Raw genomic sequence first — 18,585 nt, forward strand, 5'->3', positions numbered from 1 at the left:
GGGTAAGAAGGTATACACTTCTGCTGCTTTGGCCATTATGACTTTAAATTGCCAGTGGCAACCATGGCACCTGCCTCAGACCCCTTCCCTGCTGTCCCAGCAGATGGGCCAGATTCCGCACCCTCAGCTTCAAACCCTGAAACTTGCAGCCTGGCTAATTCCATGAGCTCACCTTTAACAGCCCTCAGTAAGCAGGTGGTGGATGTCATTCTTGAGGCGAGGAGGCCTAGTACTAGAAAATCCTATTCAGAAAAGTGGAAAAAGATACTGTTCTTGGAGTCAGGCTCAGGGGATGGGCACAGCGGTGCCCATCTTACCTCATATTCTAGACTATTTAACAGAAATGCTCCACAAGGGCCTATCTTTGTCTTCAATTAAGATTCACGCCTCTGCCATATCGGCACATTATAATACTGAGCCACCCTTCTTCTCTCATCCCCTGCTAAAACAATTCCTTAGAAGGGCCAAATATTTAAGACACCCCACCCCCCCAGGAGAGCTCCCACACCAGCCTGCTGGGACCTTAACTTTGTAGTGGAAACCCCCCCCCTTTTGAACCAGCTTCTACAGCAGAGTTGAAATTCCTTTCTTGGAAAACAGCCTTACTTCTAGCCATCACTTCTGCAAGAAGAGTGTGTGAACTGCAGACCCTCATGGCAGTGAAACCCTTCTTTATCTTCCATGCGGACAGGGTTTCCCTCGGGGCTAATCCATCTTTTATGCTCAAGGTGGTGTCTAGTGTGGCTCTAAAGCAGTCCATTCATTTGTCTACTTTTTTCTCTAATCCTCAAAATAAGGGGGAAACGATACTGCATTCTCTGGACGTGCACAGACAGCTTTGATTCTGTTTGGACAGAACTAAGCCTCTCAGAAAATCTGACCAGCTGCTAGTTAAATTTGCTGCGGGGACAGAGGGGAAGACCATTTCAAAGCAAACTATTTCCAAATGGATAGCCCATTGCATGCATTTCTGCGACAAGCACTATGGAAAAACCTACCCCACAGAGATAAGACCACATTCCACCAGGGCTGCAACTTCCTCTACAGCATTTCACAAAGGAGTCCTACCAGGGACATCCTGGAAGCTGCTACCTGGAGCTCTGTACATACTTTCACCAAGCATTGCCACCTGCCTATCTTTTCTAAATCCAGAGCTAGATTTGCCACAGCAGTTTTACAAGGCCTGATTATTAGCCCTAATGCTCTTTATCTGCCTCCACCCTTCCTTAGCTTTGGGAATCAACCCAAATGTGGTGATTGCAACAGTGAGACGTGAATAACATAGTATAGTTGTTGTACACTTACCATAAATGTAGATTAGAGTGTATTCACTGTTGCAGTCCTGGTTACCCTCCCTCCAGCCCGCTGACTTCTCTTGGGTCTACCTTTCCTTCTTGTTTGGCATATATTATATCATGTGTATTTGCTTTTTACTGGGGAGGTCCCATACCATATAATTGCTTCCTATTTTGGGGGCACCTGACATCTGGGGCAAGAAAAACTGATGTAATGGTGTCTGCTGCATGTTTTGTACCCCTGACGCCATGGAAGAAGCGGCAGCATCCGACACAGAAATCCGAAGACACTGGTATTCAGGCTGGCTAAGGGCTACCTGCAGGCAGATGATCCAAATGTGATGACTGCAACAGTGAATACGCTCAAACATCTACATTTATAGTAAGTGTACAAAGCTGTACTTTGTCCACTGCAGAAGCTCACCCTGTATGATGACATGGTACTTTTTTATTTGATTGTAAATGCATTTAGGAAGTTGTTGATTAAATGAAGGATTGTGCTGCAGTTTGTAGTACGTAATCCGTTAATTTGCTTTCTGCTACAGCAAACATGCCTGTCCTCTACAGGGTGTTTATTCCCCCTATTGCATCATCAAAATACATGACCACGTGATGCAGGAAGTACCTGGCAGCTACTTTGCATATGGTAAATAAGCAAACGTTTATTAAACCTAGCAAATACAGTTCAGTTTAAGAAACTAAATTAAAAACTTCAAGTTTTAGTATCATAAACTCCACTGTAAGCAAGAACATAATTAATATAAAACAAAATGGTAAATAAAATGCACCTTTGCATGTGATCTCTAAGTGGATAGTTGAACGAATGAATGACTGAAACATGTCAGTTTAATATTTTCAAGGTACTGGCATACTTTATATTTATTTTTACATTTGATAAATGGGTTAGTCTGTCTGGGTTCTTAGAAGCCCTTTTTCAGCAGAGACCCGAGGAGAAAAGCTCCCTAAAAAAACAAAGTTTAAGTAAGCAAATAGTAAGAACAAAGAAAAACACAGATCACATTTTAAGTATACATACTTCTGAAGTAATTACATAACATGCAATAAAGGAATATATAGAATGGATAGAAATACAATACATATATGGAAATTTTCACGTAGTATGGCAAGAAACTAAGCAGAAATATGGTAAGACTAAGGTTAATACATTGCTGAACCCAAAGTACTAGGCATGAAGTAAGTAAATATACAGATAAAGTTGTGTGAACTTTGGAAGTTAATAAAATTAAAGTACAGTAATAAGGGGATTATGAGAATTGAATGTAACGTAAGCTAACTAGTATGGAAAATGATGGGAAAAAATGTGTAGGTAGTAGTGAGCGAGAGAGCTAGAAGTGATGCAGTTAAGTTAGGTTTTTATTTGTTTATAAAAGTCTGTAGATTTTCATGTTTGATTTCATTTTTCCCTTATTGACAACAGTAATAGTAATATTTGCATGTCTGCTAGATCATCAAGATAATGTGTGTTTTAACTAGCTCTATAGCATAGAAAGAGAAACGTCTGGCTATAATACTGGTGGCCAGAGTTCATTAGTGATTTAGGTGCTGTAGGAATTGACCAGGAAGGATAGGAGTGAGTGTCTACTGCGGGCTCACCAAGCCTGGAGGGGGGGGGGGGGTGTTCAGACATACCACTTTGGTGACACCTAGCAGCATGACCTAGTATTTTGTCAGTGATGCATGGGCCTAGGGAGTCTGTGCTGCCATGGTGTGCTCATACCTGTAAACTGAAGAGGGCAGCAGTGGCTCAGTGAGCTGCCAGTGGGGGAGGGGGGTGCACCACTTGGTGAGAAGGTATGCAGCTCCACAGGGCCAGCAAACTAACCCTCTGCCAATGGCCCCAACTCTCTCACTCTAAGGAATGAATGGACCACTAGGGCCTCCTGGGCAGGAATGAATGGACCATAGGGCTGTCATGTAGCCTGGGAGTGCCTGTAATTTGGCTCCATGGAGCAGATGGTCTGAGTGCCAGTAGTAGAGCCACTGAGCAAGTCCCATTGGTGGGTTGAAAAAAAGATGAAATTTGTTTTTAAATGATCTTCCTTTGCTACTAAGGTCATACTGCTAGTAGAACCACTTTAATTTAAGGTGCAGTTTTCCGAGCATTGTACTGAACAGATAGTTTTATTTCTAAAGAGGGGAAAATAAATTATGCCGAATATAGTTCTATCTTAAATGATTGCCAAGTCTGCTGTTAAAACAGTCTTTGTTTTAAATTATTTTAGGCTTTGACCTGTCCAAATGCTGTGGTATCCTACGAAATAGTACTGTCCATAACTAGATTAATTAAGAAATATGGTCGGGATCTGACTGTGGTGACTTGGGATATTCTTCTTGAAATAATTGAAAAACTACTTCAACAACTTCAGGTGAGTTTGTGTTTTGTTCCAGTGAAGTATTTTAAAGAAGTACTGCTGCTTCTGATTTTGTTTAAAGCCAGATGTTTATTTAAATGACTTGTGCATCAGTACTTATTACTGGGACTTCGCTGCTTGGTGTCCCCATACATCACACCCAGCTTCAAGAACTCAAGATGCTCTTCCCACCTCAGTGTGACATACACCCAGCTGTGGTATGTTGGCACACTAAGTATAAAGAGGGCATCCATGTATAATAGAACAAACTTGTTGCAGTTTGCTGCAGATATCTTAAAGCCTTTTGTGTTTAGAACAATGTGCCTTCATCATAGCTATGTTCATAATAGGTACTAGGCTAACTGCCCTTGTGGGCCATTTTAACCATAGCCACTTTCCCTTTTTGTGCTCAAAATAATCATCCTCATCGGCAAACTTAGTCAGACAGAGCCCTTTGGTATTGGCTTTTACTTCAGAAAATGTAGATGCCGAACAGCAGAGGTCTCAGCACAGAACCCTGGGAGAAACTTTTGGTGATTTTAGTCACTTTGTGGAGGTAACTTCTCTTATTTTATTTCTGTGTATTGTCTCTGATGGCAATCCAGGTGGTAACAAGGTGATGTTAAGTTGTCCATCTCGCCTTCATTCTTGCTGGATGGGTTCGGAGCCGACCTCGGCTCCGACTCGGCCACTCTAAAAGCTCGAGAGTTGGTTCCACCGGCTCGAGGCTCCCCTTATATCCCACAATGCTAGGCGGTATTACCTCAGATCTCGTTTGCCGCTACAGCGATCGAGGTGTTTGGTTTCTACCGGCTTCGGGTCAGTTATTATAGAGTAATCTATAGTCTATTTAAACCCCTTTAATTTAACCTATTATAGTTATTTCCCTTAAATTAGTGGATTTAGACCCTTTTCCTTCTGTTTAGCCACCTTTTTGTCGACAAAGAACTTATAAGTTCTTACGACAGGCCATCTGGCCCTTCCATCCCCTTAGTGGAGTGTATGTGTTTTTTGTTAGGGATCTAGAAAAACTTGTGTTAAGTGTAATTTTTTCTAGTTAAACTTGTGTAAAGTGTAATCGGTGTGTTTGAGTGTGTGTGTGGTTACACTTTCCTTGACAATGTCTAAGGACTCAAAGGTCTCAGGCTTCAAGAAGTGTGACTCGTGCTGTCAGAAAATGTCTCTGACAGACAGTCACACTTCTTGTGTGTACTGCCTGGGACCTTTACACCTGCAGGACTCTTGTGCTGTATGCCATGGCTTCAGCCCTAGAGTCCTGCAGGAAAGAAAAAAATAAACTCATTTTAAGAGGTTTGCTTAAGCCTGAGGGTTCCCTTACTGCTACTTCGGGCAAACCCTCTAAGGCTTCTAGGTCCTCGACTCCAGCTTCTGAGTCGAGGCCTAAGGCTTCAAAACCTCCTGCTACATCGGCTCCGGCTGGAGCCGATGAGTCTCAGACTGCAGCTTCTCTGGTTTCCTCGGCTCCGGCTGGAGCCGAGGCATTGGAAATTCCTGTGTCGGCTCCGATCAGACCATCGGAGCCGACATCTAGAAAGAGGTCTAGGTCACCGTCCCTTGGCTCCGTTCATTCGGCTCCAGCATCTCCCTTGCTGTTTGAACGGAGCCATAGATCTCACTCCTCTAGGTCATCGAGGCTTTCGGATCATAACCTTCAGAGGGTAGTGAGTCGACTTCTTAAGTCCGAGGCACTGGCCCAAATGCTTCAGAGCCCGACTCATCAGTCGATGCTTGACCCTGTCCCTCAAAATGTTCCTCCTCCGACTCTCTTGAGCTCGGAGCCGGGGCGTTTCGGAACCGAGACTGTGGTAGCGTCGGAGCCGATACAATTGTCTTCGGCTCCGTCGTCGGCTCCGATTTCTTCCTTGGAAGAATCTCGGCGCCGGACTTCCCTCGTCGGCTCCGAGGGGGTGAGTGGCATCGGACCCTTGTCCGACCCCGCTCTCCCTCTCGGTGCCTCGGCGCTGGTGAGTTCGGCTCCGACATCGGCCTCTGAGCCATCACTGTCGGTGCCGAGGGGGGTTCTCAGCTTTTCGGAGCGGGGACCTCTGGCTCTGCCTGACAGGGGTGTGTTCGAGGTCATGCGGAGTGTGTTGGAACCTTGTTCAACTCCACAGTCTGCTCCGTCCGCCCCTCCCTCTTCGGTGCCTCAGGTTATGTCTACTCACTCCCTCATCCCAGACCGCAGAGAGCCAGCTCCTCAAGAATCCCCTGTGGGGATCTCATCCTCTTCCGAGGCCTCTCCTGAATTGGCAGGGGAGCCCCCTAGGAAGAGAAAGTGTAAGAGGAAGTACATAGACTCACCTGAGTCTGTCACCTCTGACACAGATTTAGAGGATTCCGAGGGTTCCCCCCGTTCCCCTTCTGAAGATGTCTCCTTTGCAGACATTCTAGAAATCCTGAAACAGAGGGGAAATTGGCCAGCCCTTTACCCTTCGGAGGATGAATCTGTGTATCTTGAGGCGTTTGGCTCTCGCCCTTCCACCTCCTGGGTGTCCCCCCCCTTTGACCCCCTCATGCAGGTGGTAGCAAAAAAGCCTTGGACGGCTCCTGACTCAGTGGACCCCACCCCAGGAGACCTTCAAAGTTTATCACAGCACCAACAGATAAACAATTTCTGACCAAGGGAGTTTCTGTGGATGCTATGGTGGTAGCTGCTGCCACTAAGAAGGAACTAGCTGATCCTTCGGTGCCTGTCCATCCTCCTAACAAGGAATCTAGGTCTATGGACAGGTAATGGAAGCGGATGTTTTCCAGTGACCTTTGCTATGCTCGCTGAACTACCTATGCCATTTCACCTGCCTTCAAAGAGATTTGATCAAGGAAGCGAGTGACATGTTGAAGGATCCTACAGCTGCGGGTTTTCAGGACAAGATGAATGCTCAGCTGGCTACCCTAAATTCTATAGCCAACTCCTCCATGCGCCCTTTCATATGCGGCTGATGGAGCGAGCAGAGCAGGGACAGGTGTTGCCTTACCGCATGCCTGGATGCGGCTATGCAATTTGCGGACCCCTTTAAAACGCCTTTCACTAATTCCCGCTTGATGGATCATCTCTTTGGTCCTCAAGTGAAAGAAACCTTGACGAGGTGCGAGACGGATGGCAAAACTCTTTCTGCCGCCGGAGTCCGTTTTCTACTCCTTCTAAGCCTTACCCCAAAGGCCAGAAAAGTGGGAAAATGTGGTTCCAAACAATCTCAAGGGACTTTGCCTGACGACAGAGTCGGTTCCCTCCAGAGGCAGAGGGGGGAACAATAATGGTAGACGTCGCCCTAGAGGCAGGGGGGGGTCCGCAGAACCAGGGCAATCGAGAAACTTTTTTCCGATAAGCCCTTCCAGCATCCCTGAGGTGTTGCCCGACTGTCCACCTTCGGAGGCAGTCGGGGGAAGATTGTCACTGTACCCAGAAGCCTGGCAATCCCTAACTCAAGACAAGTGGGTACAGTCCATCATTTCCAAAGGCTATTCCATTCCGTTCTTTCGTATTCCAAATCAATCAAAAAAATCCCTTCCAGATGTTCCACCCGCTCAAAGGGACCAAGCAGCGTTGGAAATTTCAAAGTTGCTTGCAAAAAGAGCCATTCAGCCAGTGCCAGCAGACCAGCAAGGATCCGGAATCTACTCCAAATTCTTTTTGGTTCCAAAGAAAACAGTTGACTGGAGACCCATTTTGGATCTCAGTATCTTGAACAAGTCGGTCAAGAAAACAAGATTTCGGATGGTCACGCTACAATCCATCCTACCCCTTTTGGGAAAGGAAAACTGGATGTGCTCTATAGACCTCCAGGATGCATACTATCATATAAAAATGAACAGACGCTCCAGGAGATTTCTCCGCTTCCGGCTGGGAACCAGTCACTTTCAATTCAGAGCCCTGCCCTTTGGTCTCACCACTGCCCCGGTGTTTACCAAATGCATGGCAGTGGTAGCTTCTCACCTGAGACGTCAAGGATTCCAGGTGTTTCCATATTTGGACGACTGGCTCCTCACAGCTCCTACCAAGCATCTTCTTCTAGTGGCCAGAGACTACACCTTTCGCATTTGTCAAAAGTTAGGCATCTCAATAAATTGCGAAAAGTCTGTTTTGTCGCCTTGTCGCTATTACCTTCATAGGCGCAAATCTAGACACAGTCAACATGTCTGTAGACTAACAGACCAAAGAATAGCAGACATACGCAAACTGGTCTCCCTTCTCTTCCACAGCAACAGAGTCAAAGCCAGATTAGTTCTGAAAGTACTGGGGATTATGGCGGCTGCTATCCCTCTACTTTTATTAGCCAGATTCCACATGAGAATCTTTCAATGGATGCTCTTCACACAATGGTCATACCAACAACTTCCGATGTCCCACACCATTATGATTACGCAAGCATGCAAGAATCATCTTCTTTGGTGGATGTCTTCCCCTCAGCTCTCTCTGGGAAGACTCTTTTTTCTTTCCCCCCCGGTTGCTACTCTGACAACGGACGCCTCCCTGATCGGGTGGGGGGGGCATTATCAGGGCAGAACAGTCCAGGGCATATGGCAACCAGACGAATGCCACTTGCATATAAATGTTCTAGAGATGAGAGAAGTGCTTTTAGCATTGCAAGCCCTTCAAGACTCTCTTCCCTTGGGAACGATAGCAATCCAGACGGACAATATGTCTGTAGTGTGGTATATCAACAAACAAGGCGGAACCAGGTCCTATCCCCTATGTCGAGAAGCACTCAGACTGTGGCAATGGGAGATTTCTTCTCAGCGTTTTCTGATAGCAACGCACATCCCCGGGAAGTCCAATCTAATCGCGGACAAGTTGAGCAGAGCTATCCTCATGCCTCACGAGTGGTCTCTGAAAGATCCTATTCTGGAGAAAATTTAAGTGGGGTCAGCCTTGCTGCGACCTTTTTACTACTCCCCAAAACAGCAAGTGCAGAGATTATTTCACCCTATTTCCGTTACCAGGCCAGCCCAGCAGAGACGCTCTAGTCCAAGTCTGGCCCCGGGGACTTATGTATGCATTTCCTCCCTTCCCACTAATCTCTCAAGTGATACAGAAAGCTATCGCTCAGAAGGCCTCATTGATCCTCATTGCTCCTTACTGGCCTCGACAGGTTTGGTTCCCCTTTCTACATCAATTTCTGTTGGAGCAACCTTGGCATCTGGACCTAGTTCCAGATCTTTTGATCCATCAATCGGGTCAGTTACATCGCTCCCTCCCCTCTCTGAACCTCACTGCTTGGTTCCTCCAATTCCAACCTTAGCCAGGCTTCCTCAAATATCTCACTCTGTTCGAGATATTTTGATAGCTTCCCATAAATCTTCCACTCGGAAGATTTATCTTAGTAAGTGGAAACGTTTCGCCTATTGGGCTCAAGGAAGGACATAGATCCTTTCACTGCTTCCATCCAAATAGTTCTTGAATTTCTAGCTGAACTCTTCCATGCAGGTTCATCTCCTTCTACTCTTAAAGTTCAATTGGCAGCTATTTCTAACTTTCATGTGGGCATTTCAGATTCTGCCATCATGTCTCACAAGCTTTGCAAAGCTTTTTTGAAGGGAGTTTTTCTTCTCAGACCTCCTATAAGAAATCCTCCTCCTTCTTGGGACCTTAATTTAGTTCTCACATCTTTGATTCTCCCCTTCGAACCTGCAGCTTCCTGTTCATTGAAATTGCTATCCTGGAAGACTCTCTTTCTGGTAGCCATTACTTCAGCTAGAAGGGTCTCAGAACTTCATGCACTCAGCAGTCGACCACCATATCTATTGTTTCATAAAGACAGGGTGTCCTTACGAACCAATCCATCCTTTTTACCTAAAGTAGCCTCTGCATCTAACCTAAATCAAAGCATTGACCTCCCTGTGTTTTTTCCTAACTATTCTAACAGGTCTGAACAAAAATTGCATTGGCTAGATGTTCATCGTCAGTTAAGATATTATTTGGATAGAACCAAACAGATCAGGAAAACTGACCAGTTGTTTGTCTCTTATGCAGAAGGCAGAAAGGGACTTTCAGTTTCGAAGGTATCACTCTCCAGATGGCTAACTTCTCTGATTTCTTTTGCTTATGAAATTAGACACCAAAAGCTGCCTAACAAACCTAAGGCCCATTCCACCAGAGCGTTGGCTACTTCTATAGCCTTCCAAGACAGGCTGCCTATTGACACCATTTGTGCAGCGGCTACTTGGGCTACTCCTCACACTTTCATTTCTCATTATAAGTTGGATTTAGCTTCTAGACATAGAGCTAATTTTGGTTCCACTGTTCTCAAGAGTCTGTTCCGATAGGCCACCGGGACAAGGTGCTAGGGACGGTCCCATCCAGCAAGAATGAAGAGATGGACAACTTAACATATAGAAGTTATGTTCTTACCATAACGTTCCATGTTAGTTGTCTTCTTCGCCTTCTTTCTTAAGGCCCCACCCTACTTCCCCCTAGCCTGGACAGACCTAGAGGAGTTTGATTGTGACCTCTTTTTCTACCACCTCTATTGTATGTAGGTATATGCTATACTTGCATATATGCCTTTCATCAGGTTTCAGGTCGCATTCTTCCCTTCCTTTTTATAGAGGTGGGTTTTTCCCCTTTTTCCAGTGGTTCTGGAGTTACTTTTTGGCTGGGCCTAGCTTACAAACGAGATCTGAGGTAATACCGCCTAGCATTGTGGGATATAAGGGGAGCCTCGAGCCGGTGGAACCAACTCTCGAGCTTTTAGAGTGGCCGAGTTGGAGCCGAGGTCGGCTCCGAACCCATCCAGCAAGAAAGAAGGCGAGAAGAAGACAACTAACATGGAACGTTATGGTAAGAACATAACTTCTATTTTTATTCACAGTTTAGTTTTTCTACTGTGCCTGGGTGGGGAATTGTGTTAAAATGTTTGACACGGAATAAGCATGATGTTCTTCATCTCACATTGCTGCAGTCCTTACATATGGGTAGTCCGCTGTCCTTGGTCGGCCCGAATACCAAAGTATTAGGCTGACGTCGGTCATGGGCGCTCAGATCTGACATCAGAGCGTCAGGGTATAAAAGTGCATGACCGACGTCATATCCTCAGTCTTTTTTGCCGCATGGTCCGATGCAGAAGCAGCGTTGCAAGTGCCATTCGGCGTTCTGAAATTTTCGTATTCTGAGTTTCAGACCGAAACCAAGTTGGGCTAAGTACCCCGTTGGGGAATATTTTTGTTTTTCTTGCCTCAGTTAATTCGGATGTCAGAAAAGTGAATAATTGTATTTCTTGTGGGAAACAGATACCGATAGGATTATCACTCTCTTTGCATTCCTTGTTTGGGACCGGACCACGGCGTAGTCGGGTGTCAGTTTGTGCTAGGTTTAATAAGCACTATAAAGAAGGTTAGATTGTGCTAGATTAGTCTTTGGTAAGCGGTGTAATTATAATATGCCGCGGATCCTCCGACGCCGCTTCTGAAGAAGTGCAAAGACAAATCCTTGAAACCTAGACAGGTTGATTCGTCCGTTTCGGACGCCGGTCCTGCAGAAACTACAGTGGAACAGGTGGATCCGGCTGAAGTTTCTGTTGAGTCTCAGGGGGAAACTTTGATTTTGCAGGATGTGGCCTCACAGGAGTCAGGTCAAGCTGAAGGGGCCTCTCAGGTTACTGTTCTCCCTTCTATGCCTAAGGTGGTTAGGCCTTCTGCTACTATTTCTAAGGCTTCTTCTAAGGGCAGGTCTGTTTTGCCTTCCTTTGGTGTCCCTCCAGGTACTTCAGGGTCTGTGCCTAAAAAGCACATGCTTAAAATGGCAGAAGATTTGATTACTTTAATTAGAGGTTATATGCCCCCTCCTGATAAGAGGCCCAGGGTGGAGCCAGAGTTGGAAAGTTTGGACCAGGCCTCAGATGACTCAGACTCTTCTGCTGAAGATATTCAAGATTTTCCCCCTTATTCGGATTCTGATGCAGAGGATTCCACTCCTTCTGCTTCTCCTCCAGAGGATTTTTCATTTTCAGAAACTCTGCATTCCATGAGGGAGCATTTTAGGTGGGAAGGACAGGATTTCTCTGATTCACGGAAGAGGCTTAGGGAATTCTTGTTTTTACCACAGCATAGACCCTTGGCTATACCTCCTGTTTTGGATGTTGTTCAAGATGTTTTCTCGGAGGCTTCCCTTAATCCAGATTCTTTGCCTCCTGTGCCAGTTAAACCGGACAGGTATTACAGGGTGCCTGAGGCTCATAAATATCTGTATAAGAGTCCTAGGGCGGACCCAGAAACTATTAGTCAGGGGCCTAAGGGTGTTAGAGCTTCTGTTGTAAAGAATCCGGTTCCTCTAGATAAGGAAGCTAGAGCTTTGGATAGATGGGGCAAGAAGGTGTATACCTCTTCTACTTTAGCAATGAGGGCTTTAAATTGCCAGTTTCATATGTTGAAGTATCAGAATTTCCTCCTTTCTCAGCTAAAATCTAAAGTGGATGCTTTGGCAGAGGGCATAGAGTGTAAAGAATTGCAGGATTTAGTACATGTCTCTGAACAGGTGGGTAAGCATTCTTTGCAGTGTGGTTTTGATGCTGTACAGGCCTCTTCTAGGGTGGCTGCCACTGGTTCAGTTCTTTCTAGGCACGCCTGGCTTAAGGATCAGAATTTGTCCGAGCATGTTAAAACTAGAATTCTGGATGCCCCTTTACAGTCTGAAGTTTTGTTTGGTCCCCCTGTGGAGTCGGTTTTGAAGAAAATGGAAGACAAGGCTAAGTCCATGCAGACTGTTAAAGATTTTTTGCAGGTGCAACCTCCAAAGTTTAGTAGAAATTGGCCTACTAAGGGGTGGACCTACCCTTCTTCTGATTCTCAGTCTAGGGGTCGATCTAGACGTGGCAGGGGCAGAGCTCACGGTACATTCAGGCCTAGAACTTGGAGTTCACCTGCACAATCTGCAGGTGAGGGCAGGGGCCAGTCCTTTCGTAAACAGGCCCAATGACCTGCATTTTCAGCTGCCAGATTCTTCTTCCCTGGCAGCTCCTTTGGGAGGAAAGTTAGCCCTCTTCAAGCAAAACTGGCTTTTAGTCACCCAGGACAAATGGGTATTGGACATTATAAACCGAGGCTACAAGTTCTATTTCCATACATTGCCTCCTTTCAAAGGCATGCCAGACATTCCTCCTCGGCAAAGGATAGAGGCTCACAAGCAGATTTCTTTACTTCTTCAAATAGGAGCTATACAGCCAGTTCCTCTGTCAGAAGTGGGACTAGGATTTTATTCTCGCTTGTTTCTAGTACCAAAGAAAGGGAACACGTGGAGACCAATTTTGGATTTATCTATCCTCAACACTTATCTGGACATTCCAAAGTTCAAAATGCTGACGTTACAACAGCTTTTACCTCTGTTGGGAAAAGATCACTGGATGGTAACTCTGGATCTCAGAGGCTTATCTTCATGTTCCTATCAGGCCCAGATGTTCTTCATCCCACATTGCTGCAGTCCTAACACTAGGGTAGTCCGCTGTCCCAGTCGGCCCGAATACCAAAGTATAAGGCTGGCCGGTCAAGCATTAGTCTGACGCCAGGACGCCAGGGTACAAATGCGCATGACCGCCATATCCTCAGTCTTTTTTGCCGCATGGTCCGATGCAGAAGCAGTATTGCGAGTGCAGGTTGGCATTCTGAAATTTTCTGAAGTCGGAGTTTCAGACCGAATCAAAGTTGGCTAAGTACCCCCTTGGGGAATATTTTGTTTTTTTCTTGCCTCAGTATTTAACCGGATGTCAGAAAAAGTGAATAACTGTATTTCTTGTGGGAAACAGATACCTCATAGGGATTACCATACCTTGTGTATACCTTGCTTAGGGCCTGAGCACGACGTTGTTGGATGTCGCTCTTGTGCTAGATTTAACAAACGCACTATAAAGAGAAGATTAGACTGTGCCAGGTTAGATTTTGGGAAGCGTTGTAATTATAGAATGCCGTCGGATGCTCCGACGCCCGCTTCGTCCAAAAAGCGCAAGGACAAAGCAGCAAAGCCTAGGTTGGAAGAACCGTCTGTCCCGGATGTCGGTTCTTTAGAGGGCTCGGTGGAGCCGGAGGTTCTGCCAGAAGTTTCTTTGGAGTCTCAGGGAGAGACTTTACTGTTACAAGATGTGTCCTCTCAGGAGGCAGGCCAGGCTGAGGGGGCTTCTCAGGTAGCTGTTCTCCCCTCCCTTCCTAAGGTGGTTAGGCCCTCCCCTTCTGTTCCCAAGGCTTCTTCGAGAGGCAGGCCAGGTTTAACTTCTGTGGGTGTTTCTCCTAGTTCTTCAGGGTCTCTGCCTAAGAAACATATGCTTAAAATGGCAGAGGATTTGATTACTATGATTAGAGGTTCTATGCCCCCTCCTGATAAGAGGCCTAGGGTGGAACCTGAGCTTGAGAGTTTTGAGCAATGTTCGGAGGCTTCTGAGTCTTCGGCTGAAGACTTGCAGGAGTATCCTCCTTATTCTGATTCTGATGTAGATGATGTCCTTCATGGATGCATCTGCAGTCATAACAACTGGGTTGTCCTGTCGTCAGGCAGCCCTTCAGTCGGCCGGATTCCAAAGTCCGGGTCCGGCTTCGGCTGATGTCGCTCTTCACCCGACGTCATCTCTGTTGGTCTTCGGGTATAAAGGCATCAGCCGACGCCATTTTCCTCGGTCTTTCTTGCCGCGTGGCGCCCGAAGCAGAAGCTGTTCGCAAGTGCCGGTCGGTCGGATCCAGAGATTACTTCTACCGAATACTACTTCGAAGACTTCTAAAGCTAAGTACCCCGTTGGGGACTCTTTCTTGCCTCAGCCGATGTCAGAAAAAGTTAATAATTGTTTAACCTGTGGGAAACAAATACCTCATAAAGATGTCCTTCATGGATGCATCTGCAGTCATAACAACTGGGTTGTCCTGTCGTCAGGCAGCCCTTCAGTCGGCCGGATTCCAAAGTCCGGGTCCGGCTTCGGCTGATGTCGCACTTCACCCGACGTCATCTCTGTTGGTCTTCGGGTATATAAGCATCAGCCGACGCCATTTTCCCCAGTCTTTCTTGCGGCGTGGCGCCCGAAGCAGAAGCTGTTCGCAAGTGCCGGTCGGTCGGATCCAGAGATTACTTCTACCGAATACTACTTGAAGACTTCTAAAGCTAAGTACCCGTTGGGGACTCTTTCTTGCCTCAGCCGATGTCAGAAAAGTTAATAATTGTTTAACCTGTGGGAAACAAATACCTCATAAAGATTTCCACTCTTACTGCCTGCCCTGTTTAGGCCCAGCCCACGGCGTAGCAGCCTGTTCGTCCTGTGCTTCTTTCAACCGTGAACGCTTAGGCGTCGGTCAGAGTTTGCAGAACAGTTTTTCGGTTCTGACTTTGCGTACATTATGCCGCCGGACCCTCCGACCGCATTCTGCCAAAACGCAAGAAAAGACCGACACTGCGGTCCGCGGTTTCGCGAAACCATGGTTAAGCAAATCATGAGTGTCTCGGTTTCGGCCGAAACCGAGAAAACTGATCAAAACTACTCCTGAAACTATCACTACAACTGAGGTCCCTGCTAACACTCTTGAATCGGCCTCAGAAATTTTACCCACTACGGTGCTTACCACTGATTTATCAGACACCATTCCCTTGGATGTCTCTACCCCAGCACGTGGTGCTGCTAGGCCTCCAGCAGCCATGTCCATTAAGGCCTTCGCCAGGGCTAAAGCAGCCAAGACTACTAAAACAGTGCCTGTTAAACCCCCCTCCACCAGGCCCTCTGCCAGTTCTCAAATGCTTACCTTGGCAGAAGATTTAATTTCATTAATTAGAGGATCTCAATCTCACCCAGACAGGGCCTCTCAGCCCCCAGAAAGAGACCTAGGACAGAGCCTCCTGAGCCAGTGTCCTCTGATGATTCTGCTGATGAATCAGACATAACTGACCAGCCAGAGGCTCCTTTCTCCAATTTTGAAGATTCTGATGCTGAAGAATCCATTCCAGCTGCTTCCCTCCAGAAGAATTCTCCTTTGGGAAACCTTGCATGCCATGAGAACAGTTCCAATGGCAGCAACAGGATTTTTCAGACTCCAGGAAAAGACTTAGGACTTTTTGCACCTACCACAGCACAGGCCCTTAGCTATCCCTCCTGTTCTCTCTGTGGTGGATGATGCTTTCAATGATGCCTGCTCCGCTCCAGATTCTTTACCCCAGCCCCTGCCAAACCAGACAGATTTTACAGGGTGCCAGATACTCATCACCACCTCTACAAGGCCCCTCTTGCAGACCCGAAACTATATCCCAGGGTCCCAAGGCAGTAGCATGACCATAGCTAAAACCCTGTTCCTTCTGAAAGGGAAGCAAGGTCATTAGACAGATGGGGTAAAAGGTTTACACTTCAGCCACTCTTTCAGCTAGAGCTTTAAACTGTCAGTTTCACATGATACAATACCAAGAGTTTATGCTTGATCAGTTAACTAAAAAGCTAACCACTGATGAATCTCTTGATAAGAATTATGTATTAGAAATGGTAAATAACATACAGCAGGTTAGTAACCATTCTTTAAAATGTGGCTATGATGCACTGGAGGCTTCATTTAGATCAGCCATGACTGGCACAGTAATTAGAAGGCATGCATGGCTAAAGGAGCAAGCTTTACCGGATCATGTTAAATCTAAATTGCTTGATGCTCCTATGGATAAATCAAGTTTGTTTGGTACACCTGCCCAGCAGGTTATGAAGAAAATGGAAGAAAAGGCAAAATCAGTCCAGACAGTTAAAGAATTCTTGCAGGTTCAACCCCAAGGTTTAGCAGGAACTGGCCTGCCAAAATTGGTCCTTTCCTGACTCCACAAGACCTCAAAGGGGCAGGAATAGACGTTCCAGAGGCAGAAACCAATCCAGAGGAGGTGCCTACAGAGGACGACAGTGGCAAGGTAAAAACAGAGGCACAGAATCAACACCTGCCTCTACATCAACACAGCCACAGTGACTTAAACCTAAATCCGCCAACCAGGGAACAAATAGCAGCTCCTCTAGGCGGAAAGCTAACCTTATTTTCAAAAAACTGGCACCACATAACAAAGGACAAGTGGATTTTACGAACCATAGATCAAGGTTACCGGTTCCACTTCCACACGTTACCAGTCAAAGGAGGAATGCCAAACCTACCTCCAAATCAAAAAACAGAGGCTCTACAGCAGATAATGGAATTAGCAAACATGAGAGCTGTGGAAAAAGTGCCAACAGCAGAGCAAGGAAAGGGGTTCTACTCCAGACTATTCCTAGTTCCAAGAAAGGAAAAAAGTTGGAGACCAATTCTAGACCTGTCCACCCTAAATACTTACATCATTGTCCCAAAATTCAAAATGCTGACCCTACAGCAACTTCTTCCCATGCTGGGCAAGGAGTGTTGGCTGGTAACTCTAGATCTCAAGGAGGCATACCTGCACGTCCCCATTCGACCTATCTGCAGAAGATACCTCAGATTTCTTGCAGGATCAGAGCACTATCAATTCTCAGCATTGCCCTTTGGCTTATCTACTGCGCCCAGAGTATTCACAAAATGCCTGGCATCAGTAATCGCCCATTGCAGACTACAGGGAATTCAAATTTATCCATACCTGGACGACTGTCTGATACAAGGGGACAACAAAAGCAAGCTGACAACAGATTTACAAAGGGTCATTTACTTGCTTCAAGCACTGGGATACACAGTCAATTTACAAAAGTCAAGGCTGATACCATCCCAGACAAGGACTTTCCTGGGAGCGGAATTGGACACAGTAAGACAAATGGCATTCCTAACCACAGAGAAACAAAAAGAACTCCCTCTTTACTTCTTGGCACTAACAAATCTGAACAAGTTAACAGCAAGAAAGGTACTGCAGGCCTTGGGTTTCATGGCATCATGCATAATCTTGGTTCCATTTGCCAGACTACATATGAGAAAGCTTCAGTGGTACCTAAAGAATTTATGGTCCCAACACAGACACAGCCTAGAAACGGAAATCCCACTAATACCATGCTTAAAACAGGAGTTCCTATGGTGGGCTCACGCATGCCAGTCAAACCCAGGCCTGCCCTTTCGAGGGTCAAGCAAGCCAGACCATCACAACCGATGCTTCAGACCTAGGATGGGGGGCACATATGCTGGACAAATGCGTGCAAGGATTGTGGACACAGGACCAACTTCACCTGCACATCAACCTAAAAGAAATGCTGGCAGTAAAACTGGCAATCCAAAAGTTCAGACCATTTCTCAAGGAAGGCCAGTTGATGATAAGGACAGACAACACCACAGTCATGTGGTACATCAACAAGCAGGAGGCACTCATTCCTACCCCTATGCAGAATGACTTTGGAACTGTGGACCCTGGCACTCAGCTACAACATCCAGTTACAGGCAATATTTGTACCAGGAAAAGAAAACTCTCTAGCAGATATGTTAAGCAGGACTACATCGGATGTCCACGAATGGCAGCTGCACCCGGACATCTTCAAGACCATCTCGAAGAAATGGGGAATGCCTCAGATAGATCTATTCGCATCACCTCTCAATCACCAGCTCAAAAAATTCTGCACAAGGACATTCCACCCACTAGCATGGAAAGTGGACTCGCTCTCCTTCAGCTGGAAAGGACTAACAGCATATGCATTCCCACCTCTTCCCTTGATACACAAAGTATTACTAAAAATCAAGGAGGAACGTCCAAGGATAATCCTGATAGCTCCAAACTGGCCAAGACAGCATTGGTACCCACTGCTGAGGAACATGTCTCGGAACAATATGTGGCCAATACCCCTGATGCCTTTGATGCTAACTCAGAACAACTACAGCACCATGCATCCAAACCTAAAACGTTGCAACTGACTGCATGGAACATCACATAGCAGCTGCTAATCCACAGCTTTCACAAAGAGTTAAAGACATTATTCTTGAAGCACGCAGGCCTTCAACAAGAAGAAACTATGCTGGGAAATGGAAAAGGTTTG

At 46.2% G+C, this 18,585-nt stretch overlaps 1 protein-coding gene across 5 annotated transcripts in view; it reads left to right on the forward strand.

Annotated features, from left to right (window-relative positions):
- Nucleotides 1-18,585, forward strand: part of TSC2 (TSC complex subunit 2) — a 3,048,576-nt gene that overhangs the window by 395,316 nt on the left and 2,634,675 nt on the right. For all 5 annotated transcript variants that reach the window (XM_044089186.1, XM_044089187.1, XM_044089190.1 and 2 more), the window contains exon 11: nucleotides 3,539-3,682. In XM_044089186.1, coding sequence (XP_043945121.1) covers nucleotides 3,539-3,682 — 144 coding nt within the window. The remainder of the gene's footprint in view (nucleotides 1-3,538; nucleotides 3,683-18,585) is intronic.

This window comes from Protopterus annectens, chromosome 12.part0 (genome assembly GCF_019279795.1).
Source record: "Protopterus annectens isolate FY-2018-M chromosome 12.part0, PAN1.0, whole genome shotgun sequence".
NCBI classification, from domain to species: domain Eukaryota; kingdom Metazoa; phylum Chordata; order Ceratodontiformes; family Protopteridae; genus Protopterus; species Protopterus annectens.